This window comes from Rhinatrema bivittatum, chromosome 2 (genome assembly GCF_901001135.1).
Source record: "Rhinatrema bivittatum chromosome 2, aRhiBiv1.1, whole genome shotgun sequence".
Taxonomy (NCBI): Eukaryota; Metazoa; Chordata; class Amphibia; order Gymnophiona; family Rhinatrematidae; genus Rhinatrema; species Rhinatrema bivittatum.
In genome coordinates this window covers 190,947,426-190,967,958 of record NC_042616.1, presented here as the reverse complement: position 1 = coordinate 190,967,958, position 20,533 = coordinate 190,947,426, and the positions used below count along the sequence as shown (strand labels likewise).

The window sequence follows — 20,533 nt, the reverse complement described above, 5'->3', positions numbered from 1 at the left end:
ATCCTCCTTTTCCCCTTTCAGTTCCAGCGCTGAATGGAGTCTCCTGCGGGAGAAGCCGTCCAGTTTATTTGATTTCCTCAGACCCTATTTCCTCCTGTCCTGTCACAGGGCAGCCACCAAACATTAGCCGCTCCTGTCGGCTGGGTTTAAAGTGAAACTCGCCTCATTATTCCTTATGCCTCGTCTTACCAGAAGAGGGCCCTCCCCGGGAAGGGACAGTGAAAGCGCCGGTGGCCGCCCTAGCTGGGCTCTCCCAGCACTTCACCCGCCTGCTCTCCCACGGGGCAGTCGTGCCTGGGCATTGCAGGAGAACTTAAAAACCGGAATAAAAGGACCTCCCAATTGCGTCGAAGGAAGCCCTGCCCCGGGTCACCCTGGCCATGCCGGCCAGCGCTGGAAAGAGCACTTTGAGCGTCTGGGTGGCGGTGCTGTGCCTGCAGGCTGCAGGCTGTCAGCGAGGTAAGCGCGGCTCAGAGAGGGGCTTTTGTAGGTTAAACGAGCAGCTGGGGCTGGTGGGGAGGAGAGAGAGGAAGAAACGTACAAAACCCAGCGCTTTATTGCAAGCCAAGGTTTTGTTTTCCTAACCGTGGTCTATTTCTAAAGGGCTCTATGTGCTATAATAAACTTTTTGCATAGTTTACTCAGTTATTATTATTACCATGGAGGAAACTTTTCTTCCTGGAGGAGGGGGGGACAGCTGGGGGGAGCAGGTTACGTTTGTTTCTCAATTGAAAGTGCAGTTTTTCGTAGATAGGTGTTTTTAGTGAGGTGCCTTAAAGAAGGAATGTTAATTCTGAAAGAACGCCATAAAAGAAGAGTGGGTACCTCTCCTGTCAGTCTTTGTACACAGTTCTGAGGCTCTTCAGCTTTGCACGTTTTATTGACAGGTATTGCTCTGGTTTCATTCAGCATCAGCAGTAGTTCTGTCTGTGAGGACCTCATCAGAATCTGTGCCTGAAAATTAGAAATATAAGCTTATTTAATGAACATTGAAATTAGTCTTAACCAGAAAAGTTATGCAACTTGTCCTTGGAAAATGTGTGTTTGCATTGTAAAGTAAATCAGATATGTATTGCGCAATGCGCATTATAAAGCAATACTTTAGTCACAACTTTAGTCACATTATTGAAGAAGTCCATCACACTCTAATTCTGCACGGTGTTTCTGCAAGGGGACTTCTTTATAATGTTGATTTTGTAGTTATTTGTGATTTGATTTTCTTATGTTAATAGCACTGTCAGTTCCTGTAATGATTATTCAAAATAAGAAAAGCTATCCTTCCTTTCTCCTTGCAGTTTGAGCACCGTGGTTCTTGGTGGTGTTGCTTCTCTCTATTGTGAACCAGAGGAAACTTTCCAGTTTAATTTAACTGATTTTCTCAGACCTTATTTACTCTTATCCTCTCAGAATCTGGTAGCTGGAAGATAGCCCCCCCAAAATAATCTGCTTCTTTACTACTGAAGAACAAATGGCTTTAGTTTAAAATTCAAACTACCTCACTACATAGGAGTATGCCTAATCTCACCAGAAGAGGGCTGCTTTGTGAAAGGACATGTCAGAGTGGTGGTGACTGTGCTGTGCAGGAGGGATCTGCACACATACAAAAATGCTTTGCTGTTTAATTTTATATATTTTTTTCCAATGGAATTGAAATAAAAAGAAAACTGAAAGAAAACAGACTAGAACAAAAAGTAACAAAGAAATGGTTCCTACCGACCTCCAACACTGCCTTCCCTAAACCCTGACCCTTGCCATTAATAGTAGCTTATCCTGTCCCTGGTTAAGTACAAATGGTGCAGACAAATCCCCAGTCACTCTTGTCCTGCCATGTCTAAGGGATCTGTTGGGTTCTTGTGACCTAGATTGACCACTGCCAGAGACAGGATCCTGGGTTCAATGGACCTTGCACTAAGCCAGCACAGCATATCTTATGTTCTTATGAGAGAGCCATTTTGTTTAATTTAATTTAATCAATTAAGATGCCACAGGTGATACCCTGGGGCCTATCAATAAAGGTTAATGTGTACAAGAAGCACCTTTTGTGTGTGCTTAAATGTAACATGCTATACAGTAAAGGTTTATAGAGCATGCTATGTCAGGGTTGTATGCCATTATTGGGAGTGTGCTAAACCTTGCACCTATCTGCAGGTAAATTAATAAATGTCTTTTGTAGACTGGACTTTTGTGGGTACATGTGAAAAGCATGGTATGCTGTCCTCTCTGCCATTATTGTATCCTGCACCTCCCAAGACCAACATTTAGCACTTGCCTTGCACAAGGTGTTAACGTTTTGGCATGCATGCTGCTGCTGTAAATCCCCTGTGCTAACTGGTGTGCAGTGAAAAATCAGGATGTGAAGAGAGAGCAGGTTAGCATGGTGAACTTCTCCCCACTCCCTGCACCAGAAGGATGACTACTACTGCTACTACCATTCATTTCTATAATGCTATAAGATTCCTACAGTGCTATACAGACTCACAAGAGACAGTACCTTTACCACAGACCTTACAAATTAGTCAAGACAGACAGACAAGATAAATAAGTATTTGGTGAGAACTAGGAATATTACCTCTTGTACATCAAAGTCACCCCTAAACACAAACCGTCACCACACATCAAAAATATCCCCAAACCTTCTCTGCTGCATATTACAGCACCCTTCCTAACCCCCTTGCCACCTTGCTCGGCACCTCCCGCTCCTCGGGTGTGCCGTATTCCTTGCCTATCTCCTATCCTTGAAGTTGTGTCTTCCACCAACTTCTGTGTTGTCATCTCGTGACCCGCCTCCAGGGGTCACTCTCTCCTCCTACTCTCTACCTCTGCTGTGTTCCATCCCGCAGCCGAGACTCCGCCTCCCGACGGCAAAGCTCATTGGGGCTCCTCCCCTGGGCAGTACCACCACTCGCCTCGGCCAAAGGGTTCACATACTTACAGATCCTAACAGATTGCCAAGTCCATGGACCCGGCACAGATCTCAGCCCTCTAGGCCATCCCTGGCCTGGCACAGCGAATTTCAGACCAGCAGAAAGCCTTGGAGAGTTTGGCTAATGCCATAAATGCTTTAAATAACCGGCTGGACACTGCCTAGATGTCTGCCAAACTGAGCCCAGCTCCACAGACACCTTCATTCCGGCCACCAGTGCCCCTCCCGGCACCTCCTCATTTTTCAGGTGACCCCTTGTCCTGTAGAGGCTTCTTGAATCAGTGCAACATGCACTTTTCCTTACAACCCACAAACTTTCCTGAAGTGGCTACCAAGACGACATACATACTGTCCTTTCTGGAGGGACGAGCGTTGACCTGGGCGTCACCCCTGTGGGAGCGAGTGGACCCAATCCTCCAGGATCTACCGAGCTTCCTCGTCCTTTTCCGCTCCGTCTTTGATGATCCCGCTCGAAAAGCCATCACCAGTTCCAATCTACTGCACCTGCATCAAGGCTTCAGATCTCTCACCGACTACGTCATCGAGTTTAGGACCCTCGTGTCTGAGCTGCACTGGGATTTGGGCTGCCTGTGTGCGATCTTCCTCGAGAGATTGAGTTTGCGCATCAAAGATGAGCTAACAACTCGAGAACTTCCTGACTCCTTGGATGCCCTCAAGGACCTCGCAGGTCGCATTGACTGTCGTCTTCGTGAACGCTCGCATGAGACCAGAGCACCCAAGAGGTTGTCTACGGGTACCCCCCGCATCCACCCAGCACCTTCTATGAAGACCACAGCTCCGCAAGATACTGATGAAGAGGAACCGATGCAGATGGGTCGCAGCCACTTATCCTCGAAGGAAAAATGTTGCCGCCTAAGCTCAGGCTTATGTATATATTGTGGTCAGCCCGGACATCCGGTACCAGCCTGCCCACTTTGTCTGGGGAAACTCCCAGGCCTAGGTTCTGCCAGAGGACTTCTCCTAGGCCTGATGTCACCATCTCCTCCATTAACCGTACCTGTCTCCATCAACTCAGGTACCCTGGAATTTCACACTATGGCCTTAGTGGATTCTGGGGCTGGTGGTAACTTTATCCTCCGACAGCTGGTGGAGCATCTCCGGATCCCCACTGTCCACACACCCACACCGCTGTTGCTCTCCTCTATCCACGGTGAGCCCTTACCTGGTGAAGTTACCTGCTCCACAGTTCCCATATGACTACATACCGGTTCCATGCACACAGAGACCATCTCTTTTCTGGTGCTGGACAAGGCCATCCATCCAGTGGTTCTTGGACTACCGTGGTTGAAACTTCACACTCCGCAATTCGACTGGAGCACACTACAACTATCCCAATGGGGCAGCTCCTGTCATAAGGATTGCTTGGAGGTCATGTCACCCATGCCTTGTTTAACTACCACGTTGTCTCTTCTGGGTCTCCCACTGCAGTATTCTACGTATGCTGACATATTTTTGAAAAAGTCTGTGGACAACCTACCACCTCATCGCTCCTTTGATTGTGCGATAAATTTGGTTCCGAATTCAGAGCCTCCTTGCAGAAGGGTGTACCCACTTTCGCTAACAGAAACTAAGGCCATGTCAGACTACATACAAGGGAATCTGGCAAAAGGCTTCATTCAGCCTTCCAAGTCTCCCGCAGGAACGGGATTCTTTTTTGTGGGGAAAAAGGATGGTTCCCTCCGGCCGTGTATAGATTACCGTGGCTTAAACGAAATTACTCAAGAAAGACCAATACCCCTTGCCACTAATCTCTGAACTGTTTGACAGGCTCCAGGGGGCCAAAATATTCTCCAAATTGAACCTGAGAGGGGCCTACAATTTGGTCCGAATATGCCAGGGCAACGAATGGAAGACCACTTTTAACACCCGCAACTGCCACTTCGAATACCTGGTAATGCCTTTCGGCCTTTGTAACACCCCAGCAGTATTCCAGAACATGATGAATGACGTATTCAGAGACATGCTCTATCAGTGCATCATAGTATATTTGGATGACATCCTAGTATTCTCCTGAGACCTCCAGAATCATTGCCGAGATGTCTGTAACATCTTTCAGAGCCTAAGGGACAATCGCTTGTATGCCAAGCTAGAAAAATGTTCCTTTGAACAAGAGACTGTTTTCTCGGTTACGTGGTCTCGAGTCTCAAGGCGCCTCGAGTCTCAAGGGGCCTCAAGGCGCTCTGTAGATTCCTGGGATTTACTAATTACCGATCATTCATTTCACACTATTCCACATTGACCACCCCTCTCACAGCTATGACCCGCAAGGGAGCCAACCCCTCACAGTGGTCACCCGAAGCCATGTTGGCTTTTCAAAAACTTAAGGATGCATTCCTTAAAAAACCCTGCTTACGCCACCCGGATCCCAGACGACTCTTCATCTTCGAGGTTGACGCATCCTAGAACGGAAAAATACTGAAATCAGCCAAACCTCAATAATCCTCAAAGACAACCAGAAAATTGAACTAGCTGGAAAAGTACGTAACCTTGGAATAATAATGGACCCTGAAATCAATCTAAAACAGCACAAATAACTAAAAGTAAAGGAAGGATACGCAAAACTCATGGTACTCAGAAAACTAAAGCCACTACTAACTCAAAATGATTTCCAAACAATTCTACAGGCACTAATTTTCTCCAGCACGGATTACTGTAATGCCCTGCTGCTAGGACTACCAAATACTACTTTAAGACCACTTCAAATACTTCAGAACACAGCAGCTAGAATACTAACCGGAAAAAGGAGGAGGGACTACATAACCGAAACCCTAGCGGAACTACATTGGTTACCGATTGAACACAGAATTAAATACAAAACCCTATGTACCATCCATAAACTAATTCATGATGAGAAATCAGACTGGCTAAACACAGCATTACGGGTACACATCCCACACAGAAATCTTCGATCAGCAAATAAAGCACTCCTAACCATCCCTTCAGTTAAAACAGCAAGACTAACCCAACTGAGGGAAAGGGCCTTATCATTAGCAGGACCCACAATTTGGAACACAATGCCTCCAGAGATCAGATTACAAAGTGATCTCAAGGCATTTAAGAAAAGTTTAAAAACATGGCTTTTTAAACAGGCATTTTACAAGGAGACGGGAGAATAGAAATTATTCAGGAATAAGCAGATAAACACCGACACACAGTACTTATGACAATACAGTAGAGTAATCTATGAACCCCACATCACAGCTAGCATATTGATAACACTATGTAGAATAAATTTACCCGTAAAAGTACTTTCAGTACACTCGGTCATGACCCACTTCTCTAAAATTTATTTTGTCTAATGATATATTGTAACCGAACCTTTGACGGCACCTGTTAGAATGTACTATAGTACACTTTTACTTACATTAAATATGTGCCTACATGTAAACCGTTGCGATGGTATATAACTTAGCGACGGTATAGAAAAGATTTTAAATAAATAAATAAATAAATCCAATGACGGAGTTGGTGCAGTCCTGAGCCAGCATTCTGCCAGTCACACCCTGGATCCCTGCTCATTCTTCTCTCGCCGCTTCTCACCTGTGGAGTGCAATTATGGAATCTGGGACAAAGAATTATTGGCAATTAAGCTTGCCTTTGAAGACGGGTGTCCCTGGCTCAAGGGGGCTCAGCACCAGGTCACCATATATACCAACTACAAGAACATCGAGTACCTGCATCATGCACAATGCCTTAACCACCGGCAGGCCCGTTGGTCTCTCTTTTTTCCTCGGTTCAATTTCATGCTACGGTACTGGCCAGCCAACAAGAACACTAGAGCTGACGCTCTTTCCTGCTCCTTTACCACTGAGGATGTCCCGGATGTTCCGCGTCACGTTCCGCGTCACATCATCGATTCAGACAAGGCTCTTCTCTCCGCCACATTCACCGTGCCACTTGGGAGAACGGTGGTTCCCCATCCACTCGTAGAAAGATCCTTCGATGGGCACAAGATTCTCTACTACCGGGCCACCCAGGTCAAGCCAGAACCCTTTCCTCACTCCAGAGGTTCTATTGGTGGCCAACCATGAAGAAGGATGCTCAAGCATATGTGGAGTCGTGTCCCACCTGTGCCCATCAGAAGCCATCCTTGGGGTCTTTTGCAGCCACTCCCCATGCCCAGTGAACCATGGACTCACATTGCCATTGATTTTATAGTGGACCTTCCTCCTTCCAGCGGCAATAACACCATTTGTGTCACAGTGGACCAGTTCTCAAAAATGGCTCACTTTGTGGCTCTGCCTGGCCTACCTTCAGCACCGGAATTGGCAAAACTGTTCATTCGCCATATATTCCACCTCCACGGACTCCTGAGGCATATACTCTCCAACCGGGGAGTGCAATTTACGGCCATGTTCTGGAGGGCCTTATGTAAAAAATGTGATATTGCCTTGGATCTCATGTCGGCCTACCACCCACAGGCCAATGGTCAGATGGAAAGGACAAATCAGACCTTGAAGCAGTTTCTCCGGGCATACGTGAACTCACAACAAAATGACTGATCCGAGTTACTACCTTGGGCTGAATTTGCCCTCAATTCTCATCTCTCTGCACCTACTGTGTCTTCACCCTTCCAAGTGGTAGATGGATGTCAGCCCCTGCCTCCGCTTCCGCTATCTTTAACAGTGGCCTCTCCGGTGGCGCAAGCCACCGCCCAAGAACTGCATCAACTGTGGGACGACACTAAACGACTTATTCAACGAGCTGCTCAGAAGTCCAAGAAATCATCAAGCTGCTCCTCAATTCTCTCCTGGTGATAAAGTATGGCTTAGTACTCGATTTATTCGTCTGAAACTCCCTTCAGTCCGCTTCGCTCCAAGGTACATTGGGCCATTCCCCGTACTTTGTTATCAGGACCCAGTGACATACAGCCTTCGCCTGCCCACATCACTCAAAATTCATAACGCCTTTCACGTCTCTTACTGAAACCTCTCATTCTATCCGAATTTTCCAAAAAGCCGCCTGAACTGCAGCCTCTGGCATCTGAGGAGGACATCACATACCAAGTTCAGGACGTCCTGGATGTACGGAAAAGAGGTAGATGATGGGAATATCTAATATCGAGGGAGGGCTTTGGACCTGAAGAGAATAGCTCGGAGCCCGCAGCCAATATTCTCGATAAAGAACTGATCAAGCAATTTCATACTTCTCACCCAAGAAAACCCAAACCTCCAGGGGGGGCCCTAAGAAGGGGGGTACTGTTATGCTCCACGGCCGCAGACGGCTGCAACCGCTACTATTCACCTCCTTTTTTGCTACCTTGGCTCCATTGGGCGAACCTGCGGCTTCTGCCAGCTACCACTAGGCCTCTGGCCTCCATTCCCAGGCCCACCTGAGCAGCGAGGATGCTGCCGACTGACATCTTATCTGCGGGGTTCCCTAGGCATGTGCACGTGCTCCCCGACCTGCTTTAACCATGTCATGGCGGGAACCTCAGGGGCGTCCCCACCTGATGACGTCACTCTGCTCCGATACTTAACTCACCGTCCCAGACAGCTGACGACTTGGGAACGAGTTCATCCTGTTAAAACTACCTACTCTCACTCAGCGTCTGTTCCGGTTCCAGCTTCCGTGGTGTAAGACTATTGGATACCTGCTCCTAGGGGGGCCCCCCTTGTCTCTTGGCTATCCGCTCCTTGGAGGGCCGTTACCCGGACTCCTGCCTGCCTTGCTTCCCGAGGTTTCTTCGGAACTTCTTCCTTTTCTCCTGTCGCTGTGAGTAACCACGCTGCAGACCTAGACTGGAATATCCGCGTTTGGACCCCCTCTGGTGTACCCCGCTCTGCGGACCATTGCCATGAGGAGCCCTTCCGGATCCGCTCTGCTCGACGGACCCGTGCCGTGATATCTTCAGAGGAGCCCTCGCCAGTGTACTCCACTCTGCGGACCACTACCATGACCTACCACTGAGGAACCCTCTTGAGTAACATCTCTATGGACCCCGTGTACTCTTCAGTAACTGTAACCTTGCTCAGCACCTCCCACTCCTCGGGTGTGCCATATTCCTTGCCTATCTCCTATCCTCGAAGTTGTGTTTTCCACCAACTTCTGTGTTATCATCTTGTGACCTGCCTCCAGGGGTCACACTCTCCTCCTACTCTTTACCTCTGCTGTATTCCATCCCGCAGCCGAGACTCCGCCTTCTGATGGTGAGGCTCATTGGGGCTCCTCCCCTGGGCAGTACCACCTCTCGCCTCGGCCAAAGGGTCCACATACTTACAGATCCTTTCGTTGCCTCCAGGGCTCACTTGTGATCAGGCATCAACCAGGTTGACCCCTGCTGCTTTTGTGGTTTGGGGATATGGACTGGCAGGCTTTGGCATGCCTTGTTTACACTCAGATATGACAGACTCTCAGAAAGGACTGCAGCTTGCTTGTAGTGATGCGCAGTAGGACTCCAAAAGAGGTTTGCCCTCAGGCCACCACCACTGTAGCTCCTCTCCATGCTGGTGGAAGGGGAGGGGGGTGAGACTGAGGAAGTGTGTACTTAGGGAGAGCTTGGGTACTTTGTTTCCTTTTGTAGGTTATCTCCTAATTTCCCTTCTTAGATTATCAAATCAAATGGTGGCTTTTATTTTCCACTGTATTCTTGTATCAAGCAGGGTGTTTATTTATCCATGTCTTGTGCTATTTGTTTGTTGAGGGTGATTGAAGGCTGACTTAGTTATATTTGCCCATGTTAAATCACATCCTTCCACTGCATAACATTTTTTTTGGCTAAAATTTGAGCATGGGGTAGAGTTTTGGTCATCTGTTCCTTCAAAGGGCAACCACATATTTAAAAAACTACAAAAAATAAGACATTAACAACGGGCATCATCATTATTTTCTACACTTTATTGCTAAAATGGCATCCAAGGTGGTTCTTCTATCTACATTTTTTATCTAACTGAATGTGCTCATACATAGGCCAACAATGCTAACGCTTATAGGCAGTGTTAAGCTATGTTATTTAATTATCATATATTTGTAATGTGATACTAGCTACTAGTGATTCAACACACTAATTTGAAAGCTTCATTGCCTTCATTGCTATTGCAATAACTCAGGAAAAAGCTCCATATAAATCACTCACTCCAATTTAAGTATCCCTGATGAAGCATTTGGTGAACCATGGTTCCATGTAGGAGGTCTACTTGAAAGCGAAATCAAAATGGGGGACTATTACCAGCAGAAGTATCACAGATAAGTTGTTGGTGATTTATATGGAGCTTTCTTTCGAGTTATTGCAATAGCAATGAAGGCAGTGAAGGCTTTTACATTGGTGTGTTGAATTACTGTTAGATAGTATCACATTACAGATATGCGATAATTAAATAATATAGCCCAACACTGCTTATAAGCATTAGCATTGTTGACCTATGCATGAGCACATTCAGTTAGATACAAAATTTAGATAAAAAAATTAAGATAGAAGGACTGCAGTATTGGAGTATAGTATAATAACTTATATAAAGAAATTTTAACAGCACTGGAGAGAATGTCTTTTTGGACCTTGAGTATTTAGATTTCATTATTGTCCTGAGAAAACTTTTTGAAATATTCTCTAGCTTACATCCATATATATCCAAGATGGTTAACAGCAATACATAAGCATACATTTGCAATAGTTAACAATACACAACACAAATATACAGTAATTAAAACCATAATAAATATCCATGAAACAGGGGTACATAAACATAAATAATAAAACATAATGGGATGCATATTCAGCTGCTGTGCAGCTCTGCTAGTTAGCCACATAAACGTATGTTTGCCAGATAGGTTATCTGGCTAACTCAACTCATCCATAATCCACCTATTCACTACCCCTGATAAATCCAGTTAAAAACTTAGCCAGATAAGTGACTTATCCAGCTAAGTGACGACTACTGACCATAGCCAGATATCAGGTTCATTAAATCTACATAGTAATTGAAGCAGATAAATAAAATAACCATTGCATAACCACTATATTAAAATAAATATACTGTGAGGGAGCCAGGAATTGATGCTCTCAGGAAACAGAGCCAACAATATTAGAAGCAAGGCAGTTTATTCCAAGCAGAGCAACTTTAGAGCCAACACAGTCAGTTCAAGATAAAACACTTTGAAGTCTCTGGAATTTTGACCATTTATACAGAAGCACTTAACAGAGATTTGAATCAGGGTTCTGACATCTTAAGACAGCTCAAAGATCGACCTGCAAACACTGTATATCATGGCTGAATATTCACAGGAGGTAGGCGAGTGAAAAGATCTGTCTTCAGTGTCAGAGCTGAGTGACTACCAAGTACAGCACAGCCCTGCTCTGTTTTAAAATATCAGGCTCTTGAGTAGATAAGTAAGTCCAGCTCAGCTTTATCTCTCACCTAGGGGCAGACCCATGGCCAGAAACTAAAGCAGCCTAGCTGACAGTTAATGGTTTTCATCTTTTCTAACTGATAGATACCAACAAGTAAGGGCTGGACATTCTGCTCTATGTGGATGCCACTAAGCAGCGAAGGTTTCTGCATTCTCAGCAGCCGTGTTCATTATTTATACACTAACTCTGACAGAACCGCTTTGGAGTTCAGTTTTCTTTTTATGCTGATGACATTCAGCTTCTGTTTCCTTTTACTACAGAGGCCTCTCCTTCAGTTAGTTCTGTGTTTGCATGCCTACAAGCAGTAAAATATTGGATGACACTAAATAGACTGTTACATAAAATGAATAAAACAGAAGAGCTATGGATTAGCCATTCATCAATAAGAAAAATTCCATTCACTTTTCAGATAAATAAAATTTTAATTCCAAAATATTCTATGATAAAATATCTTGGAATTCATCTGGATTCCAATCTATTGCTAAAAGCCCAGATTCAGAAAGCTCTGAAGACTGCTTTTTATAAAGTCAAAACACTGAGAGAGCTGAAACCTAGAGATGTGTATTCATTTTCAACGAATGTGCAATCCGCAACGCATAAGTCCCTATTAGTTGTATTCATGGGTTCGCGAAACGCATGGCGATCCCCCACAAATAAAACATATCATATTAGTTTCATTCTTTTGGTTCGCAGTGATTTCTTAGAGGCCATTTGAAATAGAAGGCCATGTGGGAGTATCCATAGCAAAAACCAGCCCTTTCCTGTGAGTCATAAGTGACCTCACAGCCCTGTGATAGAGTGGGTCAGACAGGTTGGCAAGAAGACGAGAATGCAACCTGTCAGAGCTAATCGCCGCTCTCACTTAGTGCTCTGTGACGCTGTTCCTGAAGACGCTATACTATTTATACCTTAAGCACGCAGCGTGCCATGCTCTTTCTTTGTGGGGGTGGTCCGGGGAAGTGGCTTTACTCAGAGCTAGTCTGAGTGTCTCAAATATGTATTCAATTGCTAGCTACTTTGATAGAATTTTTCATTGAAAAAGATATTTCTGAGACGGTGACGTCACGAGCTTGAATGGCAGCCTGACCACGGAGCTCCGGGGAGCCTAGCGCGAACAACTAGCTTAATCAGCATCCATCCTTCACCTAGCTGACCACAACTTGCAATAAACGACACGGATCTTCCATACCTCCATGGCATCCAAAAAAAAAGGCACCGATTTAAGGCAGTTTTCCTATAACAAGGGGGACGAAGGATCTGGGGCCTCCATGTCGGGTGACACGGCAGCGCCGATGGATATCGAAAACGACCCCGATGGAGAGGCCGCAGAAGTACAGCAAAATCCTGAGTCGCTCATGCCTACTAGAACCGAATTTCGGCAATGGTTTCAGGACTTGCGCCAGGACATGAAGAATAACAAACGAGAAATGATGGATAAAATGGCGGAGATCCGGGAGGAAATGGCAGACATAGGTCGGAGGGTCGATGATTGCGACGTGAGGCTGGAGGGCCAAGCCATTAAGATAGACAGACTTCAACAACAGGGCATGTCTCTGCATCAATCAACAGTGGAACTTTCAGCCAAGCTTGAAGACTTGGAGAATAGGAACCGAAGGTGCAACCTTCGGTTCCGGGGTGTCCCAGAGACAGAGCAATATGGGGATTGTGCGGCAGTGGTTCGACGTTTGTGCAATTTTTTTTTGGCCCAGGAACAGAATGGAGGGCAAACGGATAACCCTGAGGCTGTGGACATCGAGCGTGCGCACCGCACACTGGGACCCCGAGCCGGCAATCAGCCGCGGGACATCATTGCCTGCTTTCTTCGCTTCCCGCTAAAGGAGCGAGTGCTATCAGTGGCGCGAAAGCAGAAATCATGGGAGTGGGAATCCCATCAAATCTCAGTCTTCACTGATCTGTCCCCCCTCACACTGAAAAGGCGACAGGAATACCAACCAGTGACTACTGTGATGAGGCAGGAAAATATGAGGTACAGATGGCTGTTCCCGGTGGGCATTGCAGTCACTATCAAAGGCATTACAACAAAAGCCAACAGTGTGGTAGATGCGGCGGCCATCTTGTCTTCCGCCGGGTTCCCGGTCAAAATACCTGCGCCATTGCCACAGCGGGAGGGACCGGAGCGGCCACGCTGGCAATGGGTGGAGAACGGCGGTCGTAGACTGCGAAGGAACAACAGCGGATCTACGCGTCCGGAGGGGCACTGAAGGATTGCATCAAAAGATAGTGAACACTCTCTATTGTTGGAGGTTATTCAGCCGGGTGGCGATCGGTAGATATGAATGAATTAATATTTGCCATGCCCAGCTGGATTTACATATATCAATGTTACAGTTGAAGGGGATAATAGCTTATCTTTGTTCTTAAATGTTTATATTAGCTCTCACAGGTTCAAAGTGAGGGGTGAGGGTTACATAAAGGGTTGAAGGCATTACCGGAGTATGGTTTACTGCCATTATGATTTCACCGATCTCACAGCCTCTTCTGACGAGCCACATTGAGTTGGCTCATGCAGGAGGGAATAAGAATGGGGAAGGGAAGGGGAGGGGGGGAGGGTACGGGTAGTGTGAAACAAGGGATGGTTGACCTGGGTAAGATTTACTGTGTTTACCAGACATCTGTGCATTTCTCATACACCTACAGATACATAATCCTAACAGAGCCTAGACGTCGGTGCCGAACTCTGCAGGCAGCCCGTAGAACGCCTAGACATGTGAGGGGCCAGGTAGACAAGGTACCCCGTACTATTTTATGATGACGCTCCGACTTTTCTCTCTTAACGTTAAAGGGATGCAAACCCCCCGCAAAAGGCAGTTGCTTAGACAAGAAATTTTGGATCAGAGGGCAATGGTGATCTGCCTGCAAGAAACGCATTTAAAGAAGCGTTACGAACATCTCCTTAACTGGCCCCAGTTCTCCCATAAATACTTCTCAGCTGCTAATCAGGCGGCCAAATATACAGGCGTCTGTACACTCTTCAGACAGGGACATGATTTTATAGTACGTAGGCACATAGGTGATGACAAGGGCAGATATCTCCTGGTCTGTTTTGAATATCAGGGCACCACTTTCACCCTGCTGAATATATACACGCCCAATACCGATCAGAAGGGCTTCTATCAACAGCTGTGTGCTCTGTTGGACAGGGAAGGGGAGGGTGCGATAATTGTTGTGGGTGATTTTAACTTGATTTTGGATCCCAGCCTGGATACTTCAGGGGGCGGGCATGAGGGTACTAAAGTCCATCGGAAGGGGTTGAAATCTTTGATGTCAAAATGGAATCTAGTAGATGGATGGAGGCAGTTGAATCCTAGGTCCAGAGACTACACGTTTTTCTCATCTCCTCATCAAACGTATTCGCGCATAGACTATTTTTTGCTGGAGAAGTCACTTATGAATCGGGTGGGTGCCTTAGCGATTAATCCAATCACGTGGTCGGATCATGCATCCATCACGGCGGACATTAAACTGACTCCAGACACCACAGGGTTTCAATCCTGGAAATTAAATGATTCCTTGATAAGTGATGAGACTTTTTGCAACCAAATACGGGATGCTATCAAGGAGTATTTAGGGACCAATGAGGGGGAACCAGCCCTGATCTGGGACTGCTTGAAGGCGGTGCTGAGGGGTAGATTTATCTCTAGAGGCACATATGTTAAGAAATCACAGCAACAAGAGAAACAAAGAATAATGGGGGAGATAACGCATCTAGCACACGAGCATAAAAGAACGCTCTCCACACGTGTTTACAGCCAATTACAGAGATTGAGGGAAGCCTTGAGGGTGTTAGCAGAGGCCGACTTAGCTGCCCGATTGTTTTTGTTGAATGTGGACAAATATGAATGGGGCAATCGCTCGGGGAAACTTTTGGCACGGTTTCTAAAGTTAAAGCAAACACGTAATCAAATATTAGCAATCAGAAACACTGCCGGGGAGCTTCTAACATCCCCCCCAGCAATACGTAGCAGATTTCAGGAATTTTATGGAAATCTGTATACAGCTTCTACGCGAGCCACTTCGGACCAGATTCAGGAATATTTGGACTCTCTTACACTACCCTCCTTAGCGGAGGAAGAGCGGGCAGTGCTAGATCAGGAAATATCCCTCATTGAAATACAGCAGGCTATAGGAGATCTCAAGGCTAACAAAGCACCTGGTCTCGATGGCTTCACTCCCCAGTTTTATAAAACATTTTCCACTTCTCTGTTGGAGCCCATGCGGGAGCTGTTTAATTCTTTGAGGGACGGCGGACAGCTATGGCCCGGCTCTAATGTGGCGGGGATTACGATTCTGGGGAAGCCTGGGAGGGATTTCTCTCACTGCGGGTCATACAGACCCATTTCCCTCATTAATATTGATCTCAAATTATTAGCCAAAATTTTGGCGAACAGAATGAATAGAGTCATGAATAAGCTTGTTCACACTGATCAGGCAGGCTTTATTCCGGGACGGATGGCCGCCGACAACATCCGCAAAATTACTGACCTGATGTGGTGGGCCCGAAAAGAACATCTGCCCCTGGTTCTGCTTTCAGTGGACGCAGAAAAGGCCTTCGACATGGTGCACTGGCCTTTCCTGTTTTCCACTTTAAAGGCCATGAATTTTGGGGACAAGTTCTTAACCTGGATCCAGCAGCTCTACAGTATGCCTACAGCCAGAGTTAAAGTTAATGGGGTATACTCAGAGGCTTTCCAAATCCACAGAGGGACGCGACAGGGTTGCCCCCTATCACCATTGTTGTTTGCCTTATTTTTGGAACCCATGGCCATCAGAGTGCGCGACAATTGTTTGATCCATGGTGTAGACCTTGAGGGTAATGAATATAAGATGTCTCTGTTCGCAGACGACATCTTGTTCACCTTGTCTGACCCGCACACCTCCCTGCAGGGGGCTCTAGGGGAACTTAGTGAGTTCGGAGCAGTATCGGGTTTCAAGCTTAATATTGAAAAATCTGAACTGCTCAATGTCACACTATCCACCTCTGAGCTGGAGATTTTACAAACGCAATTTCAATTCCGATGGGCTCCCACTAAACTCAAGTATCTAGGGGTATATATTAGCAAGGATCCAAGAGATCTTTTCAAGCTTAATTACCCACCCCTTGTACACCAAATCTTCAAGGATTTGGATAGGTGGTCCGGGCTTTATTTATCATGGTTCGGTCGCATAGCGTCCGTGAAAATGAACCTTCTCCCCCGTTTGGGATACCTATTTCAAGCATTGCCCATTCTTATACCCAAAGCAGTGCTCACTAGTTGGCAGAGACGGATCTTCTCCTACATCTGGAAAAGGCGTCCGCCTAGGGTATCTAGAGGGGTTATGTATCGACCAAAGGAAAGGGGAGGTTTGAGTGTCCCCCACCTACAGTGGTATTATGCAGCGGCCCAAATTAGAGCTATTTTTGATTGGAACCGCAAAGGGGAACAAAAACAGTGGGTGCGCATAGAGCAAGCCCTATATGGTGGAACCCCCCTTCAATCAGTAATATGGCAGCCTAGGAACACACTCCTGCCCTGGGGAACCTTGGCGGCTTCAACCCAGACCACTCTCCAGGTGTGGTCCCAATGGTGCAGACAACTGGCTGGAGACAGGCGATACTATTATAGCTCTTGTCTCCGGACGAACCGCCTTTTCTCAGTGGGTGCAGCACATGGCCCTTTTCAACGGTGGCACGGAAAGGGCATTACACACTTTGGGCAATTCTGGGACGGGGATAGATTCATATCATTCTCCACTTTACAAGACAAATATGACCTCACGGGGCTAGACATGTATCCTTACTTACAAATTTGACACTTTTTTATGACTGAGTCGGTGGGACGGGAACTGGCCCTGGGCAGAACACAAATGGAGGCTTGGTGTGACCAGGCTGACACTATGCGGCGAGCTATTTCCCAGGTTTACAATTATCTGAATAAAGACCCACAGCAAAAACCAGTTTTCATGAGGACCTGGGAGAGGGATTTGGGGCGACCTTTAGAGGAGGATACCTGGGACCAGATTTTTCTTTCCACCAAACGAGGCCTACCCTACTCCCAATTAGCTGAGAACCGATATAAGCTTTTGTTGCGCTGGTACTGTACGCCAGCTAAAATACATAGATTTAATCACACATACAGTGACCGTTGCTGGAAGGGGTGTGGCTTGGAGGGTACGTTCTATCACATGTGGTGGTCCTGCTCCTATTTACAGCTTCTTTGGTCTGGGGTCACCCAGCTAATCAGGGACATCTTGGGGATAGAGGTCACCCTCACTCCAGAACAAACTTTATTAAACCTTCCCTATGATGTGACAGTGGCCCAGGGGAAGCTGATATCGTTTATTCTTGCCGCAGCCAAATGTGAAATAGCCCTGGTGTGGAGGAAGGCGGGACATATACCAGTGGGGCAGGTCTCCTCTCGACTACACAAACTATATCTAATGCATGGGAAGATGGGACATCCTAACACCCGGGACGGGCAGCGACGGCAGGGGCTGTGGCACCCCTACAGAGAATGGCAAAAGACAAGGGCAGGGACTGACCCAGAGCAATAATGCACATGTCTTTCACTAGCATATCTATAGGTGAACCAGTTATTGTCTTAGGTATTAACTCAGACCGTATACCATGGTTACATACGTTATTTTTATTTTGCATGGATCACACATGGGGGGAGGGGGATGGGAAGAGGGGGGGAGGGTGGAGGGGGGGGATGGCAACATAAGCTTATAATAACAACATTACATGTAAGACTGTATTGATGACATGTTGACTTTTCCTTTATTGTTCATTATTGTCATTTACAATGTTATCATTATGTTCATTCAATAAAACTTTTAATAAGAAAAAAAAAAAAAGATATTTCTTCGTTTGTGCTGCTGTGTCAGCCAGGCTTTTTTTTAACTGCACTTTTTTTTTTAATTGAACTCAAACTGTTTCTCCCACTGAGACAAGTTGCTAGCAGTGGCATTTTGCTGTTTAGTTTACCCCCTGGGGTAGGTTGCAAGCAGGATTTGGGTGTTCTGGGTGGGAGATATATTCAATTTCTAGTTAGTTTGATAGAATTTTCCATTGAAAAAGATATTTTGTCGTTTTTGCTGCTGTGCAAGCCAGGCTTTTTTTTTTAACTGCAGTTTTTTTAAATTGAACTCAACAAGGGAGTGCACTGGGTGTCAGTGGGCAGTTTTCCAGACTCGCATATATTGGGACAGCAGTGCTCTTTTAAGCCAACAAGGCAGTGCACTAGGCGTCAGTGGGCAGTTTTCCATACTCGCATATATTGGGACAGCAGTGCTCTTTTAAGCCATCAAGGCAGTGCACTGGGCGTCAGTGGGCAGTTTTCCAGACTCACATATATTGGGACAGCAGTGCTGTTTGAAGCCAAATCCCCAGTAGGCCTGTTCTGTAGTTTCAAGTTTGGTGTCTGCACATACAGCGGTCCCAGTTGTAGTGTATATCCAGGCACTGCATCGTGAGCCTGTAGGCAGTTTTGCAGACTCACATATATTGGGACAGCAGTGCTCTTTGAAGCCAAATCCCCAGTAGGCATCTTCTGTAGTTACAAGTTTGGTGTGTGCACATACACAGCGGTCCAAGTTGTAGCATACATCAAGGCACTGCACCTGTGGGCAGTTTTGCAGACTCATATATATTGGGACAGTGGTGCTCTTTGAAGCCGAATCCCCAGTAAGCCTCTTTTGGAAATAATTCTTTTAATTGAAATCCCTAGTAGGCAGTGACATTAAATCCATGATGTCAGGGAAAGCTAGATGTGGTTGAGTGATTGGGACTGGCAGAGGAGGCACTTCAAAAGGCAGAGCCAGTCCCCCATTAAAGTTAAAAAGGGACCTGTTCCAATCTAAAATCTCTGGAGGGGCAGGCAGTTCCATGTGGAAAAAAACTGAAATTTAAAGATGATGCATGTAGTTTTGGAGGTGAGGGAAGGGGAGGCTGAGTCATGTAAGACACAAGGGCGAGACCCAAAAGCAGCAGTGCGACAGCAGACTTGACAGCATTGAAAATATAGCGCGGACACTGTTTCCTTCTGATTCCGATGAAGAATCATCTTGTGTGGGATTCTCATCATCAGAAATTGAAGACGTAATAGCTGAAGAAGGTTTAGGAGGATTAGTTAATTCTGTTTTAGCCTCCACGTCAGTGCTGCAGGGGAGAGATGAAACAGATGATGATGTGGAAGAGCAGTCAGCATAGGCACAGTGTAACTGATGCCCCTCGCATTGCTTCTCAGGGTGCACCCACTACTTCAGCTCCAGTGCCAGCATCTACACCGAAGGCTATAGAGAAGGGATCATGGAAGAAATCTGCGATCTGGAGCCACTTTAAAGTAATGAAGGACCCGCATTTTGCTCAGTGTAATTACTGTGCCAGGGCTATTAGCCGAGGCAAGCAAATGGGATATCTAACTAATTTTGGCATGATGCATCATATGCAGAAGCAACACCCAACAGTACTGCCATCTGGGGATGGTGGCAGTACCAGTCAGGGGACCCCTTTTTCCAGGCAGCGTAAAGTAGTTGAAAAGGAGCAGAGTCACCCCACGCCCTCAGCCCCTTCTAGCAGTCAGGTGGCAAGCCAGTAGCCACCTGCCATGTGTCAGAAGCGACAACCCACCATGGAGGAAATGGGATGGTGTTCGGTAATACTATCCTGGGGAAGGAGGCAGGCAGCCTCAAAAGTTGTAACCAGGAGCATTAGGGAAATGATTGCCCTTGATGACCAACCCTTGCAGATAGTGGAGAATGTGGGTTTCAAGCATTTACTGAAGGTCTTAGTTCCAAATTACAAAGTCCCCTCCAGAACCACATTTAGCAGAAAAGTCATTCCCAGCCTGTACAACTAGTGTCGCAGTCGCATCCAAGTGCTGCTAGCTAAGGCTGAGGGGAGTGTGCATTTCACCTGTGATATCTGGACCGCACTGAATGCTGAACACTCTTACCTCTCTCCCTGACAGCACACTGGTGGGACCTGGCTGAGGCAGGGGCAGGCAGCAGCTCTATTAGTGAACAAGTATCAGGGTGGAGGTGGGCTTTACTGCACACCCACCTGATGGACGATGCCCATACCTCAGCCAATATTCTAGCATGCATCAGACAGATGCTGGCGGGCTGGAAGCTATACCAGAGAGACAGGAATCTTCAGGCAGGGTACTTTGTCACAGACAATGGTGCAAACATGGTAAAGGCAATATCAGACTGGGGCTTTCAGAGCATCCAATGTTTTGCAC

General features: G+C 46.4%; 1 protein-coding gene across 4 annotated transcripts in view; it reads left to right on the top strand.

Moving 5' to 3' along the window:
• Positions 1-278: 278 nt before the first annotated feature.
• Positions 279-20,533, top strand: part of VWDE (von Willebrand factor D and EGF domains) — a 268,951-nt gene continuing 248,696 nt past the window's right edge. For all 4 annotated transcript variants that reach the window (XM_029588981.1, XM_029588980.1, XM_029588982.1 and 1 more), the window contains exon 1: positions 279-459. In XM_029588981.1, coding sequence (XP_029444841.1) covers positions 381-459 — 79 coding nt within the window. In that variant the 5' untranslated portion in view covers positions 279-380. The remainder of the gene's footprint in view (positions 460-20,533) is intronic.